We start from the raw sequence: 17326 nt of genomic DNA, 5'->3' as shown, positions 1-17326 counted from the left end.
AATTTTTCAAGTTTTCGATTTTTCAATTTAATTGTTTTCTAATTTTTTGATTTTTAAGGTTTCAGAATTTCGATTTTCATTTTTCTAAGTTTTCATTTTTCATAATTTTGCTTTTCGATTTTTTTTCAAATTTATAATTTTTATATTTTACTTGTATTTTATTTGTCTGACATTTAACAATTTTTCAATTTTAAAATTAGGTACAATATTTCAGTTTTGGTGATAATTTTTAATTTTTTTTATTTTTCAGTTTTGTATTTTTACGGTTTTTCGATTTCTCAATTACTCGGTTTTTAATGAATCAATTTTTCAGATATCAGATTTTCCAATTTCTCGACTTTTTATTTTTCGATTTTTCAGTTTTCACTAGTTTGATATTATAAATTTTAGAATTTTTTCGATTCCAAAATTTTTAGATTTTTGTGTTTGGATTTTACAATTATCAGATTTGTCAATTGAAATGTTTCAGTTTTACGATTTTGCAATTTGTCAGTTTTAATATTATTAGATTTTTCAATTTTATAATTTTGTAAGTTTTCATTGTTTTCATGTAAAGTTTTTCAGTTTTACAATTTTATTATCCAATTTTTCAATTTTGTAGTTTTACAAATTTTATTTTTTTTTATTTTTAATTGTTCGAAATTTCAATTTTAATTTTTCAAGTTTTCAATTTTTCAGTTTAATTGTTTTTTAAAGATATCCGATTTTTGAATTTTTGGCTTTCCAAATATCCGAATTTCACTATTTCGATTTTCTAATTTTTTGATTTTTGTTAAAGTTTCAAAATTTCGATTTTCATTTTTCCAAGTTTTCGATTTTTTTTTCAATTTTATGATTTTTATATTTTACTTGTATTTTATTTGTCTGATATTTAACAATTTTTCAAATTTAAAATTAGCTTCAATTACCGGGTTTTTAATGAATCAATTTTTCATAAATCAAATTTTCCAATAATTTTTCGATTGTTTATTTTTACGATTTATCATTTTTTAATTGTTCGATATTTGAATTTTAGAATTTTTTCTTTCCCAAAATTTTTCGATTTTCTATTTTTGATTTTAACAGATATCAGCTTTTCAATTTCCTGATTTTTCAACTTAATAATATTTCAATTTTATGACTGCGATTTAACAATTTTAGTATTACCTACATATTCGATTTTTCAATTTTACAAATTTGCAATTCTTCATTTTTACCATTTAATGATTTTTCGATTTTATAATAATTATTTATTATTCAAAATTCAGTTTAAATTTTTCAAAATTTTCGGATTTTAGTATCATTACTTTCTAAAAGTATCCGATTTTTCAGTTCTTGTCTTTTCAATTATCCGAATTTCATTCTTCGATTTTCAAATTTTTTGATTTTTTGTACTTATTTCAAACTTTCATTTTACAATTTACCAAGTTTTGCATTTTTCAATTTTTCGTAATTTTGAAATTTTTTTAATTTTTCGGCTTTATATTTTGACAATTTTTCGATTTTTCTCTCAGTTTATAATGAATTAGTTTTTCAGTTTTAAATATTTTAGTTATCAGATTTCCTAATTCTATCTAATTTCTCGATTTTTCAATTTTTCGTACTTACAGTTTAATAATAAATCTTCTAGTTTATAGTGAACCAACTTTTCAATTTGGTAATTTCACATATGTATTTTTAATTTTTTGATTTTTAATTATTCAAAATTTCAGCTTCAATTTTTCAAATTTTTGATTTTTCGGTTTAATTATTTTACAATTTTTCTTTTGTAAAGGTACCCGATTTATTAAATTTTGAATGTTTTTCAATTATTCAATTTTTGATTTTTCAATTTTCGAAATTTCATTGTTTCGAATTTCCAGTTTGTTGATTTTTAATATTGCAAAATTACGATTTTCGCTTTTAAACTTTTGCAATTTTTCTATTTCATGATTTTATATTTTACAATTGTCTAATATTTAACAACTTTTCAATTTTAAGATTATACAATTGTTTAGTTTCGCAATTCTTTATTTTTACCATTTAATGATTTTTCGATTTTACAATTATTATTTTTGATTGTTCAAAATCTCAGTTTTGATTTTTCAAATTTTCGGTTTTTTAGTGTAATCATTTTATACAGGTATCCGAGTTATCAATTTTTGAATTTTTTAATTATTCAATTTTTGATTTTTCAATTATTGGAATTTCATTTTTTCGAATTTTCAATTTTTTGATTTCTAATGATTTTTACTTTGAACTTTTGCAATTGTTTGATTTTTCTATTTTATAATTTTTATATTTTACAATTGTCTGATATTTAACGATTTTTCAATTTTAAGATTATACAATTTTTTAGTTTTGTAATTTTGAAATTTTTTAATTTTTCAGTTTTATATTGTTACAATATTTCGATTTCCCTGTTGTCAGTTTTTAATGACTTTGTTTTTCAATTTCTAATATTTCAATTTTTCGGTTTTGAAATACTTCGAATTTTCAATATAGTCCGATTTTTCATTTTTTAACTATTTTTAATAATAATAATAATAATCTTTTTTGAAAGCGTTGTAATTAAGTCCGTCTGCTGACTCTCTTCTTTTACGTTTTCTCGACCTTTCATGACCCCTAGAGTACGAAGAAATCGGTCTCCCGTTTCTGTCTGTCTGTCTGTCTGTCTGCCCTCTGTTCCGATTTTTATTGGACTGATAGTCTCCGAAACTACTGGACCGTTTGTTTTCAAATTTGCTATGTTTTCTGGTAGTTACAATTTTGAGGCATCTTGGTATGTCTAACAACTACCGTAAGTTCTTCTGGTCCTTGAATTTCCACTTTTTTCATCATTTAAGCTATTTCGCATGGTGTTGTCTTGGAAAAATTTCCTCCAAAAGCTTCTTCTGCTTCTCTTCACAATTTTCAATCTGGCGCATCAAATCTGTCTTTTTACATCTCATCAACATTCTTAAACTACCACAGAATCTCCGCTTGCTCATACACCTTCAACGAATCATGTGATTCTTCCAACAATTTCCTAAAATTTTCCAAAATCCTCTTCTCATTTTTCCCAATTTTTCAAATCGTGCTTGGTTAAACGCACCACGAAGTTCAACCTCCATAGGTAATTTTTGATTTCTTTCCAAAGATCAAAATCATTACCCATCTTGATCCTCTCACCAAAATCTTCAACCACTCTGTAAATGATGCACTGAAGTTTCTGTAACCTCACTAACATTTTGATCAATTTCTTGGTCATAAAAGTCGAACCTGTGGATAACACAGAAGTTATGTCTTCGACGGACTTGTCGCGCAAAATCTGCATCTCTTTGAAGTCATCTAGAAGGCGAATTTGGCTTGGAATGGCGTTGGATTGGTCTTCTAGTGAGATTTTTTTCCATTCGGTTGTTAGAAGGTCTTTGAAACCTTGGAGTTTGCACAAGTCGCTGTGAATGATTGAGTACTTTTCAAAATCTAGGTTGATCAGGTTTTGGATTTCTGTCAAGATTTGGTTGATGCGTTCTTTGATCATTTGGTTGGGCACGTTTGGTTCGATTGGAGGGTTTTGACCAATGCGTTCTCTTGTTTGAGTTATTATTGACGTGATTTTCTCTTTTATATCTTGTGTGGTTTCTTCGGATTCGTGCTCTTTTTTGATGGTTTGGGTTTCTTCGGATTTTCGGTGAAGAAATAGGGGTACTACTAGCTTTTTCCTGTTGGTCTCTTTTTCTTTTCCTCTCTTCTTCTTTGGTTTTGCTGGTGGTTCAACCAGACCCCCTAATTTTTCTCTACGAAAATCTTAGACTTCATCTTCATCTACAAACCTTGAGGATAATCCTCTTTTCCCAGAATGTTCTTCAGTTGGGTTGCCAAAAAACTAGAATTGAAAAAATCAAAGAATTTCAACCCAGAAACTTTAATTTTAAAAACTGCTCTTTCAACTAAAACTCGAAAGAGTAGCATATGATTGAAAAAAATGTTGTTCGGAGTTGGCTTCGATCAAACTGTGACATGTCATACTAGTTCCAGTTGACAAAAAAAAACTACAATTGCATGAAATTAGAAACAAAAAGCACGAAATGTACCAGAAACGAATCACCGTGTACTTAAGTCGGTCAACTTTACTTAACCCCAAACCGTCATGTTGACATAAACAAACACTCCAACCTAAGCACTCTACGCAATTCCAATTAACCCAAACAATAACCCCGTCACATTAAGCAATCGCCGAAACACATCCCACATAACATTTTCCAGTCTGTTTGACAGCCCGAAAAAGCACCGAAAAAACGAAATCCTAACCAAACATAAAAATTCAAACAGGCCGTCACGCTACCACCGACGAACAACACAGCTCTCATTAACCCGGCATTAATAAAACATACACCGGAGAAAGTACAAAAGCGCGTCACGTGACCGCCGGCGCGCGCCCCCATTGGTTAAGTCGCCTGCCTCTAACGGACCATTGGCCCATTCCGTGCTTAGCACTGGAACATACTTTTGCTATAAGACCGCTTCTGGCGGGCTTTCACGCTGTAGTCTTCGACTCGGACGCACACTTCAACAATCAGTGTGTCTCGACTTGCAGTGTACCACTCTAAATTTCAGTGTTTGTTCGTGGAATTTGTCCGGTGAGTAGCCGAAGCGTTGCGTAATCGTAGTAGGCGCGCTTTCTTCGACCCAGATGCGGCAAAAACTCAATGGATGCGAATCGGGCGATCACGCTGGCGAGATGGGGAAGTGGGTCGCGGCGTAACGGTGATTCATCGGAATGATTGACTTATTAGGAGGGGTTGGGAATTAATGTTTGATGGGGCGGTTAATATTGATTGCGGCCTTAAGAGGAGTGTTAGAATGGGGTGATGTTAATTATGCAAGTGTGGGATCGGGAAATGTGTGTTTGGGGGTAATTTGGGTACGGGGTAATTAGACGGTTTTTGTAATTTGGAAGCTGGAGTTCGTGGAAGTGGAGTTACTGGAGTGTGATAATTGGCGAAATTTTTTCTAAAGCAAAAACTTTTAAGAGAAATTAACTTTCAGGTTCACGGAACGGACTGTACTTTTAATTTCGATTTAATTGTTTCAGAATTTTTATACAAACCGTTATGCAATTTATCTTTCGATTGAAATATTTTTAGTAAAAACTACATCAATTCTAAAAGGTAAAATTTCACTCAAACATTAATTTTAGCCAACTTTGAAGCAACATTTTTTTACAGTATAAATTTATATTTTTAACGACTCAAAAGTGACTAGTTTTTTAGTTCACCGTCTAACATTGATTTATTCCTCATTTTTCAGTAGGGTTAGTTATTTTTTTTGCCCTTACTCTCACTTTTTTTTTTCTGAAACATCACCTGTGTCACTAAAAATAACAAAAACATAGTATTAATTTATATAATTCACACATAAACTGGACAAGTTCTTTAGGCGAGGCGTTAATCGAGTTAAAAAATTGTTCGAGTTACGGTTCGTTAAGCGAATTATCCAGTGATAAGTAATGTCAAAAGAATATGTGTACTGCCACTAACAACATTGAATAAAAAGTCATCAGTAAAAAAACAATTTTCGAACCCTATTTAAAGAAAATTAATAAATTAAAAAAATTGCACATTTTTTTATAAAACCCCTTTTGAGGGAAAGAGTATTAAAATTTATCAGTGTATTTATTTTAGTGTAGTAAGAAATAAACATTAAACTTTGTTGTGGAATTAACAAATAACAAAAATTCTTGCTTTTTTCGATTAGTGGTCAAATTTAAATAAACAATTTAATCGTAAAATAAGAGAGAAAACGAAAATAAGGAACACAGAAATTTATCAAAAATATTATACATTGTTGTTCATTGCATGGACGTTCTACTGTATTTTAGTATCACCAACTGATTGTTAAAAAATCAAATGATTTTTTGGTTTAATTTGTATTTGAAGTAAAGAACAATTATCATAATCGCATTTTTTACTACAGAAACTAAAATCATCAAAATATTTCAAATCGACAGAATGTACTTGATTTTTTTTTTATTTTATCAAATGTTTAACTTCGTGCTGCCTTCGTGTTTCGTAGTTTGTAGAACACGGAAATACAAATTTATCTGAGATTGTTGTTTAAATCTTGCAATCTGCTTTTTGGAATCACCACGACGAAATCTATATTCCAGAACTTTTGCGAATTTTTGGCGCCTTTTCCAAAAGCAAAATGAAAATTTCGTAGAATGTTTTACAATTTTTGAAATCTAACTAAAAACATGTTCTTTTACATTTAGATTTTCAGAAGTTCAATCCGGGCTCATTTTTTCGATAGCTCCTACCGTTTTTCCAGAACCGCTCACTGAAATATTGCAATTTTTGGATTAAAAATAATTATAAATAGAACTTTGCACCAGGAACATAAATACGCCATAGTTTTGGAAACAACACGACAAAATCTATATCCTACAATTTTTTGGGAATTTTTTAGCAACTTTTTCAAAAGCAAAATTTTTCAACAACCTGAAAATTTCTGCCAATTTTCGTCGATTTTTGAAATTTAACCAAAGACATTTTCTTATTGATTTAGACCTCTAAAAGTTAATTTCGGGCCTAAATGAAAAAATCTTGAATCAGGCGCATAAACACGCTATGTTTTTGGAATCAGTACAAAGAAATCTATATCCCAGAATTTTTTGCGAATTTTTAGCGACTTTTTAAAAAATAAAATTTTGAAATGAAAATTTCAGCCAATTTTCGAAATTTATCCAAAGGCATTTTGTTGTAGATTTAGAATCTAGGTGTTAGTTTCCGGCTCATTTCTTCGATAACTCCTGCCATTTTTTTTTAATCTCCTAATGAAAATGGCAATTTTTCAATTAAAAAAAATCAAACCGAGTATTTTTAAATCTTGTATCGGGAGCATAAGTATGCTGTTTTTTTGGAATCAAAACGACGAAATCTATATCCAAAAATTTTTTTGGAATTTTTTTGGCAATGTTTCCCAAAAAATTTCTTCCAATTTTCATAATTTTTTTTTCCATGGATTTCAACCTCCAGAAGTTTTGTTTAGACTCATTTCTTCAATAGATTCTACCATTTTTTCCAAAATTGTCCACTGAAATCTTGCAATTTATGGAATAAAGAAAATATTTTTTAATCGAATAGTTTCAAATCTTGCACCCTGAGTATAATGAGTCTGTTTTTGGAAATTTTTTGGCAACTTTTTCAATAGCAAAATTTTTCCCTGAAAATTTCGGCTAATTTTGTAAATTTTTGAAATTTAACTAGACATATTTCTTATAGATTTCGACCTCCAAAAGTCAATTCCGGACTTATTTCTTCGATAGATCATGCAATTTTTCCAAAATCATCCACTAAAATATTCCAGTTTTTGGATAAAAAAAAAAATTCAAACCGAATATTTTTAAATCTTGCACTCGGAACATAAACACGCTATGTTTTTGAAATTAGCACGACAAAATTTATATCCCAGAATTATTTGGAATTTTTTGTCAACTTTTTCAAAAGTAAAATTTTTCAATAACCTCAACAGAAAATTTCGTAAATTTTTTTCTTCTAGATTCCGACCCCAGAAGTTAGTTCCGGGTTTATTTCTTCAATAGCTCCTCTCGTTTTTCTAGAATCATCCACTGAAATATTAGAATTTTTGAATTAAAAAAAAATGTATATTTTCAAACAGAGTAGCTACTGTTAAATCATGCACCGAAAGCATAAACACGCTATGTTTTTTGGAATCAGCACGAGGAAGTTTCCAGTTTCTTCTAGATTTCGACTTCCAAAAGCTCTATTTGAACTCATTTCTTCAATGGGTTCTACCATTTTTCCAAAATCGTCCACTGAAATATTGCAATTTTTGGAATAAAAAAATATTTATTTTCAAATCGAGTATTATCAAATCTTGTACTCTAAGACGCTGTTTGTGGAATTAGCCACGAAGTCTGTTCCAGAATTTTTTGGGAATTTTAGAATCCAATAATTAAAAATTGGTGAAAATCGAAAAATTGAAAAATTTCAGATCGAAAAAAAATTAGAAAATCGGAACATTGAAAAACAGAACGATTGAAAACATAAAGAAAATAAAAACCAAAACAAAAAATTGCAAATCGATAAATTGAAGAAATGAAAAATTGAAAATTGAAAAATCTGAAAATTGAAAGTAGCAAAATTTGGAAAATCGTAAAACTGAAAACTCGAAGAGATGCATATCGTAGAATTGAAGACACAAAAAGTCAGAAATTGAAAACACTGCAAATTCAAAAAATAAAAAACTGAAATTGAAACAATTTAAAAAAATTAAAAATAAAATAACTGAAACGAAAAATTTGCAAATCGAAAATTTGAAGAAATGAAAAATTAAATAATCTTTAAATTGAAAAATTAAAAATTGAAAACTCGAGAAATTTGAAGGAAAAACTGGAAAAACAAGAAAAATGAAAAACTGAAAACTAGCAAATCGAAATCCAAAAGTTGTAAAATCGTAAAACTGAAAAATTTTAAACTAAAACTCGTAAAATTGAAAAAACAAAAAAATGAAAAAGTGAACAACTGCAAATCGAAAAATTGAGAAAATAAAAAAAATATAAGAAATTGTAAAAATAAAAACCCGAAACGAAAAATTTAGACCAATATTCCTCAATTTTTGAAATTTAACCAATAGATCTCGACTTCCAGTAATTCTATTTGGTCTTATTGTTTCAATAGGTCCTACCATTTTTCCAAAATTACCAGCAGAAATATTGCAATTTTTTAGTATAAATTCCCTACATCCCAGAATTTTTTGGAAATTGTTTAGCAACTTTTTCAAATCAAAATTTTTCGATAGTCTCTCCCAGAAAATTTCAGCCAATTTTCGTCAATTTTTCAAATTTGAACGACATTTTCTTATAGATTTCAACCTCCAGAACTTCGATTCGGACTCATTTCTTCGATAGGTCCTACCATTTTCCAATTTTTGCAATTTTTAGAAAAAAAAAAATTTTTAAACCGTTTTTGAGTGATTTTAGAATTCTTTATAAAATTTAATGTTCAATAAAAAAAACCATGATGTACTATGTTTTAAGAATATCACACGTCGGAACTATTATATCGAGAGAGCAGTAAAAACACAATCAAAGGCAGCCACGCATTTTTGAAAAAAATTTACTTTAATCGTTGCATTTTCAACTCAAACTTTCAAATTGCCGGTAATCTCACAAGTCGAAATTCTATCAAAGAAATTGATGACGTCATTCTAGAGAAAAATATTAACCAATCGTTTATTAAAAACACCACTTATACATGGTAATTGTATTTGTTATGTTGTCATTATTTTTATGTGTTTATGTAAATTTTAATTTCCAACACACACTGAGATATCAGTTATTATAAAATTTTCTTTAATGTTAAATAGTTAGACGTAAAACCCAGGTTTAAAAATAATTACTTTTTCACAGAGATTAGAAGTTTCTTTTTTCAAAATTTACTCTGATTTATCTTACCTTCGTCTCAATGACACAGAAAATTATTTAAAGAAATTTTCAACATTCTACTTTTTATAAACTTTTATATATATGCATTATTTTTATATACCGAGTGTTCCATCTTCGATTTGAGTGAAGATCTTCACATGTACGCGATAAAAGCCAACTTCAACACCAAGTTAACTGGTACATAAAGCTAGAAAATGTTGCAATCCACATTTTTGTGTTACGTGATTGTCACATAGAGACAGCATAGCGGAATAATACTCAAAATATAACATAAATGTGACCTATGATCATTATAATTTGTGGATTTTAATGTAGCAAGCCAGATGGCATCCAAAGAAATTGTCAATGTTTATAGTCTTTTCAAGAGAAAATGTGGACGACAGCTTGAAGATACACTTTTATTCCATTAAATTGCCATCAATATCTCCACCAACCAGCGTGCTATTGCTTCCACAATAAATCATGAATGAAAACAGTGAAACTGTACCAAGTCGGGCTAAAAACAAAAGTTTCTCGATGACCTGAAACCGTACTAATAAAACCCGTTTCTCCATACAGCACTTGGCTTAACCCAAACTAATTAATTTCCTGACCACCTGTACACAATCGACAATTAGCTGAGTCACTCCACCGTCCGACACGAGAATTCCATGTACTTTCTAAAAGCGTTACCAACTCAAAGATTCGGTTTCCCCAAAAAAGCGCATTACGCAAATCCAACATCCCGAAGAGCACATGTCCGACACGCAACGACAATTACCTTGTGCAACAAGTCGCACTTTTCCTGAAGCCAGGAAAAGCGTAAAGGAATTTACTGTAACGTGACGTGTCCAGATGTGGACTGGCTCTAAATTATTTACGGTAATGAGCTCTCCACGGACATCCATTATGGATTAATACGTATCAGTTTTTCCGTTTTTGTAATCGATTGGACGAGACGTTGATTGCTCAATTTTTTGCGCAGGAACACCATGTCTCTTCTAGTCCAACCCAGCCCCGAGCTCCAGATCCACATCCGAAAAGAACTCAACGAGGATGTCAACACAAGGGATAGCGACCTCCAGGCGATTAAGGACTGGCTGCAAAAGCAACCCCATTTGCCCGACACTTGGGGTGAGAATTATTAATTGTTGTGGGTTCGATTAGGCAAGCGTTGCTTAATGGTTGGGAGATCGGCGATGATTGCTTATTATTGTTTAATTTTCTTGAGCAATCGGGTTTATTAAGGAAAGCTGGGATTGTTAAATTCAACGTACGGTTTCGACACTGTCTAATTTGTTGAAGAAATGGATTACGTAACGTTAAGTAACTGACTTCCTACGTTGCTTGCAAAATGTTCAACAAATATGGCAAAACGTAAACAAATGCTGCGACAGTCTTTTGAAATTGAATGTCGCGCGCGGTGCGTTCAAGGTTAATGTCGTAGTATGTGCCGATTTTTTAAAGGGCGGCACAGTTAGTGCGCAACGTTTTTAAACCAAGCGGCACTTTTAAAAAATGCGTAATATTTAAAACCTGCTTGTAAGAAGACGCTAATTACGGTTTTAACCTCAAAATATTCCTATTGACACCAATTTTACCGACAGTTAGTTTTCACCTTTAGCGTTTTATTGTAATAATAATAATAAAACTAGTGATGACACGCAACAAACTAATCAAAGTAACGCAACTAATAATTTTTTGCTTGAAGAAGTCATGAAAGAATAAACAAAGTCCAACAAGACTACAACAGAAAACTATACAGAACCGCTCTTCATTTTCACTGAAGATTTATTCCATTCTTCAAAATTTTTGATACTTTCTTTAAGATGATTTATTTATGAATCAGTGATATAATTTGCATAGTCCGCCCATGCTTGCCTTCCTTTCATGAGTTTCTTGAAAATTTCTCTTTTCCATTGTTTTACTAATTGTTCCAGCTTGTTTTCATCTTGGAATATTTTTGTCATTAACATTTCGATTGTTTTAATTAAGGTTAAAGGTTCAAAGAACAATAAATCTTCTGCCTACTCTTAACAAATTTCCTGAGAAACTTTTAGACTTATAAACTGACTGTTTATACCGATGGAATGTTTCGAGATTTTTTCGATCTTCGTCTTCAAAATTATCTTATCGTGTTCTTCTTACTGGTTAATCATTTCCTCTTCATTGTTCTTTGCTTTTCCGTACCTTCACTTCAACTTCTTCTCTTGTTCTTTTTACTTTATATTTTACGTTATTAGATTTTCTAGAATTTCCTCGAGAATTCCTATATTCACTCTTTCGTTTTGAACACTTACTACCCAAATTTCGGGGAACCCTTTAAATGCGTCTCAATTCTTCTGCAATGGATCGATCGTCATTATTTCTTTATCCCCTTCCAAAAAATTTATGACGTCATCTTAAAAGGTTACCAAATAAATTCTCTATGAAAAATATGATGACTCTATACTTGCGGTTTTTCAATGCACTCACAGTTTTTAGAATTACTTATACAGGGTGACTCACAATAATTAATGAATGAGGCAGTTTGTATTGATTAAACTGACCAATTTCTTGGTATCACATTTATTAGTTTTTCCTTTTCCTTCGATTATACAATTTTTTAATATCACAACTTTTCGTTTTTTTCATTTTCTTTCATTTTTCAATTTTTTCATAATTTCTCGTTTTGCAACTTTAATTTTTCCTTAATTTTTCAATTTCTCGACTTCCAAATTTTTCAATTTTTGCAATTTTTCAATATTACGATTTTTCATTTTTAGATTTATCAATTTTTCAAGTTCTGATTTCTATTTTTCATTTTCTCAATTTTTTCGTTTTCATTTGACCGATTTTAGATCACAATTTTTCGTTTTTTTTTTATTTCCTCTATTATGTCAATATTTTTTTCGATTTTTTAAATTTTCAATCTCTGATTTTTCAGTTCCTCGATTTTCCAATTTTTAAAATTTTAAATTTTGCAATTTTGGAATTTTTCAATTTTTTTTTGGTTTGAAAAGTTGAAAAATCGAAAAAGTAAAAAATCGAAAACAATGACTAATCGAGAAATTGAAAGATCGAAAAACTGAAAAAATAAATATATAGAAATTAAAAAAATTAAATTGAAAAATTGAAAGTTCTAAAATCAAATAATTAAAAAAATTCTAAAACTGTAAGAGTGAGAAAGTGAAAAACCGTAAAAATTATATATATTAGATGCACATTTAAAATTTAAACTAGAAAAATTGCAAATCAAAAGTTGAAGAAACGAAAAATTGAAAAATTCAGAAACCGAAAACTCTAAACTGAAAAAAGGAAAAAATCTAAAGTGAAAAAACGAAAAGTAAAAAAAACTAAAAGTTGAACAATTGAAAAATTGGAAAGTGAAAAACTGAAAAATCCAAAAATTTAAAATTTTCAATTTAAAAAAAAAAGAAAAATTATAAAATCACTGAAAAACAGAAAAATTGAAAAAATAAAAAGCCGAAACAAAAAAATGCAAATCGATAAACTGAAAAAATTGAAAAATTGAAAAATTAAAAATTGAAAATTCGTGAATTTCCAAATCGAAAAATTGCAAAATCTAAAAACTGAAAACTCCAAGAGGTATATCCTAAAATTGAAGAAACAAAGAAAAAAAAATTGAAAACATGCAAATCGAAAAATTGAAATTGAAAAAACAAAAAATCATAAAATCGGAACAATGAAATGTAGAAAAATTGTAAAACTAAAGAAAATAAAAAAAACCTAACCTTAAAATTAATTAAAAATTTGAAGAAATGAAAAATTAAAAATTGAAAACTTGAGAAAATTTAAATCGAAAAATTGCAAAATCTGAAAACTGATGAAACGAAAAACTGAAAAAATTATGGAAAAAACAAAAAATTATAAAATCCAAACATTAAAAAACAGAATAATTGTAAAAATAAAGAAAATAAAACACGGAAACGAAAAATTGCAAAATTCAGAAATTAAAAAATTTTAACTTGGAAACTCGAAAAATGCAAGTCGAAAAATTGAAAACTCCAGAAATTGAAAATGCTCACATTAAAAAAAGAAAAATTACAACACCAGAACATTGAAAAACAGAATTGACAAAAAAAAGAAAATAAAAAACCGAAACAAAAAATTACAAATCGCTAAATTGAAGAAATGAAAGATTGAAAAATCTGAAAATTGAAAAATTAAAAACTGAAAACTTGTGAAATTCCAAATCGAAAATTGGAAAAATCTAAAAACTGAAACATCAAAAATTTGGAAAATCGTAAAACTGAAAACTCGAAGAAATATCGTAAAATTGAAGAAACAAAGAACTGAAAAATTGAAAAACTGCCAATCGAAGAATTGAAGAAACGAAAAATTGAAAAAATTTGAATTGAAAAAACAAGAAATTAAAAAATCGAAACAAGGAAAAATCGAAAATTGACAAAAATAAAAAACTGAAACGAAAACTTGTAAAATTTAAAAGTTGGAAAATTGAAAATCTAAAAAATTTAAACTTCGGAGCTCGAAAACATGCACGTCGAAAAACTGAAAAATCCAAAAAATTCTTACATAAAAAAAATTAAAAATTAGAACACCAGAACATTGAAAAGCAAAAAAAATTGAAGAATTAAAGACAATAAAAAGCCGAAACAAAAAATTACCAATCGCTAAATTGAAGAAATGTAAGATTGAAAAATCTAGAAATTGGAAAATTAAACATCCAAAATTTAGAAAATCGTAAAACTGGAAACTCGAAGTATAGATAAATCATGGAATTAAAGAAACAAAAAAATGAAAAATTGAAAAATCAGAAATCGAAAAACTGAAGAAACGAAAAATTGAAAAAATTTTTGAAAAAACAAAAAATTTTTAAATCTAGACATTGAAAAACAAAAACAGAATAATTGAAAAAATAAAGGTAATATTAAACCGAAACGAAAAATTGCAAAATTCAAAAGTTAAAAAATTGAATTTAAACTCGAAAAACGCAAGTCGAAAAATTGAAAATTCTCACATAAAAAAATTAAAAATTAGAACACCATAACACTGAACAAAAACTGAAAAATTAAAAACTGAAAATTTGTGAAATTCTAAATCAAAAAATTGCAAAATCTAAAAATTGAAACATCCAAAACTCGAAGAAATGTATTGTAAAATTGAAGAAACAAAAAAATGAACAATTGGAAAACTGCAATCGAAAGATTCAAGAAACGAAAAATTAAAAAAAATAAATTGAAAAAATAAAAAAATTATAAAATCCCAACATTGAAAAATCAAGAAATTGCAAAACTAAAGAAAATAAAAACCGAAACTTAAAAATTGGAAATCGAAAATTTGAAGAAATGAAAAATTAAAGATTCAAAAAATTAAAAAAAAAGCTCGAGAAATTTTAAATCCAAAATCTAAAAATTGAAAAAACAAGAAAAACGAAAAATCGCGAATCGAAAAACTAAAGAAACGAAAAATTGGAAAAATTACGATTGAAAAAACAAAAAATTATAAAATCGAAACATTGAAAACTCGAGAAACTTTCAATTGAAAAATTACAAGACCTAAAAAGTGAAGAAACAAGAAAAATGAAAGACGGAAAAATCACACATCGAAAAACTGAAGAAACGAAAAATTGTAAAAATAAAGAAAAGAAAAAACCGAAATGAAAAACTGCATATCTAAAAATTGAAAAATTCCAAAGTTTAAAATTAAAAACTGAAAAATTTAAACTTGGAAACTCGAAAAATTGTAAAATCGAAAAATTAAAGTAACAAAAATGAAAAATTGAAATGTCCAAGTCAAAAAAGCTTTATGAAGGTTATCAGAAAACAGAACTCCCAAAAATTTTCATTTTTCCAACAAACGGGATTCATTGGATTGTACTTCAGGAGCGAGGGAAGTTCTGCCTAAATACCCTTCGACCAATTTTTCCGTGATGACGATCCTTCCAACACTTTCTATCCAAATTTCGTAGAACCCTTTTAAACCTTCTTAGTTCTTCTTCAATAGATCTTCCCCGATGACTACAGTTTTACACCATAGCGTGTCGTCAAATTTTTGCCTTCCGCAAAATTGTGAACAAAGCACTTTCCTTTCTTCTTTTTACTACTTGTTAATCCCCTATTCTTTGTTGTTTTGAACTTTTCCGAACCTTCACACCAGAATTCTACATTCTAGATCTTCGTGAGAACCTCGACAAGATGATCACGTTTACTACACAAGTACTTTTTTTTCTTTTTACTCATCTACATTGATGGATTCTTCTTCAACCCCTGACGTAAGGTTCTTCTTTTTGGATCTTCTCAGTTTGTCTTCACTGGATCATCTCCGATGACTCCAGTGATACACCATAGAATGTCAACGTTTCTAAGCAAAGATACCTTTTGAATAACACCCCCAATACAAACCACCCTTTCCTCCCCAGATGAAGACCGCATCATGACCTTCCTCCGCGGTTGCAAGTTTTCCTTGGAAAAGTGCAAACGCAAGCTGGACATGTACTTCACAATGCGCGCCGCCATCCCCGAGTTCTTCACCAACCGGGACATCTCCCGCCCAGAGCTCCAGGAAGTCTCCAAAATCACGTAAGTACCCCTCCATCTCCCGTCCGCCCCTAACCCCGTCTTCCCGCAGACAAGGCCCCCCTCTCCCCGGTCTCACCCCCGACGGCAAGCGCGTCACCATCATGCGCACCACCGTCAAAGACTTCGACACCCCCAACATCGCCGACATCATGAAACTCGCCCTCATGATCGGCGATATTCGGCTCGCCGCCGAGGAGGTGGGGGTGGCCGGCGACGTGTACATCCTCGACGCCAGCGCGGCCTCCATCAACCACTTCTCCAAGATCACCCCCACCATCGTTAAGAAATTCCTGGTGTGCGTCCAAGAAGCCTACCCGGTCAAGCTCAAGGAAGTGCACATCGTGAACTCGTTGCCCATCATCGACACCATCATCAACTGGGTGAAGCCGTTCCTGAAGGAGAAGATCAGGAACAGGATCCACATCCACCAGGATATGGACAGTTTGTACAAGTTCGTCCCTAAGGAAATCTTGCCGGAGGAGTACGGCGGGAGTGCTGGGAAGATGGACGATTTTCATGGTAGGTCGCTGGGTCTGAAATGGAGTAGTATTGACGGGTTGTTGTAGCTCAATGGATGAAGAAGTTGGCGGAGTACTCTGCATGGTTCAAGGAGCAGGAGGGGATCAAGGCCGACGAGTCCAAGCGTCCTGGGAAACCTACCAACTACGAAGATCTGTTCGGGTTGGATGGGAGCTTTAGACAACTGACCATCGACTAGATGATGGGTTCTAGGAAATCCTTGTTGTTGGACCAAAGTTTTTCATTTCTTTCATGTTCATGTTACTTTGGCGTTGCTAGTGGAAGCTGGGACCCCATGATGGGTTGCATTGGTAGTATTGTTTTGGAGGAATGCGACGTGTCATGGGTCCAACGTTCACTCTGTTATCATTTTCAATGTCATGTTAATTTTTATTCATTTTTGTAACAATAAACTTTTTTTCCAATGGTTGTGTTTCAATGAAATTTAAAAACGATCTTTAGAGTACTTAGGTATTAAGGTAAAATTTAAAAAAAATTGATCCAAGGTTATGTCTACAGAACTTCTTTGAAAAATTAATTTCGTAATGTTCCCAAATTTGGATCATTTTTTGTAAAAGTCAGTCTTCAGTACTTGCTAAGATAAAACTGACTTTGGCAAATGACATATCCTCTAAGAAAAGAGAGGGTGGGTGGGCGGGGCTAGTATCTGCTAAGATACGACTGATTTGGGCAAATGAGATAGCCTCTAAGAAAAGATAATAATAACGAACCATTAAAAAATCTAGAAGTTGAACAACTGAAAAATTGAAAACCGAAAAATTACAAAATAAAAAAATTGAAAATTTTCACATTGAAAAAATAAATTAGAAAACCAGAAGATTGGAAAATAGAAAAATTGAAAAAATGAAGAAAATAA

The 17326-nt window shown here is 30.3% G+C and overlaps 1 protein-coding gene across 1 annotated transcript; it reads left to right on the top strand.

Moving 5' to 3' along the window:
- Positions 1 to 4470: 4470 nt before the first annotated feature.
- LOC135138372 (alpha-tocopherol transfer protein-like) lies at positions 4471 to 16874 on the top strand. The gene is made up of 5 exons (XM_064068337.1): positions 4471 to 4580; positions 10374 to 10522; positions 15771 to 15930; positions 15980 to 16449; positions 16497 to 16874. The coding sequence occupies exons 2-5, from the start codon at positions 10381 to 10383 to the stop codon at positions 16646 to 16648; spliced, it is 924 nt and encodes a 307-aa protein (XP_063924407.1). The 5' UTR covers positions 4471 to 4580; positions 10374 to 10380; the 3' UTR covers positions 16649 to 16874.
- Positions 16875 to 17326: the final 452 nt, after the last annotated feature.

This window comes from Zophobas morio, unplaced genomic scaffold (genome assembly GCF_036711695.1).
Source record: "Zophobas morio isolate AGI-343-1 ecotype UQ-CSIRO unplaced genomic scaffold, CSIRO_AGI_Zmor_V1 ptg000030l, whole genome shotgun sequence".
In the NCBI taxonomy this organism is placed as follows: Eukaryota; Metazoa; Arthropoda; class Insecta; order Coleoptera; family Tenebrionidae; genus Zophobas; species Zophobas morio.
This window is presented reverse-complemented; position numbering and strand designations above follow the sequence as displayed.

Coding starts and splice junctions, on each gene's coding strand:
- LOC135138372 (XM_064068337.1), top strand. CDS start 10,381: ATGTCTCTTCTAGTCCAACCCAGCCCCGAGCTCCAGATCCACATCCGA. Junction 15,931..15,979: donor CAGGAAGTCTCCAAAATCAC/GTAAGTACCCCT, acceptor GTCTTCCCGCAG/ACAAGGCCCCCCTCTCCCCG. Junction 16,450..16,496: donor GAAGATGGACGATTTTCATG/GTAGGTCGCTGG, acceptor GGGTTGTTGTAG/CTCAATGGATGAAGAAGTTG.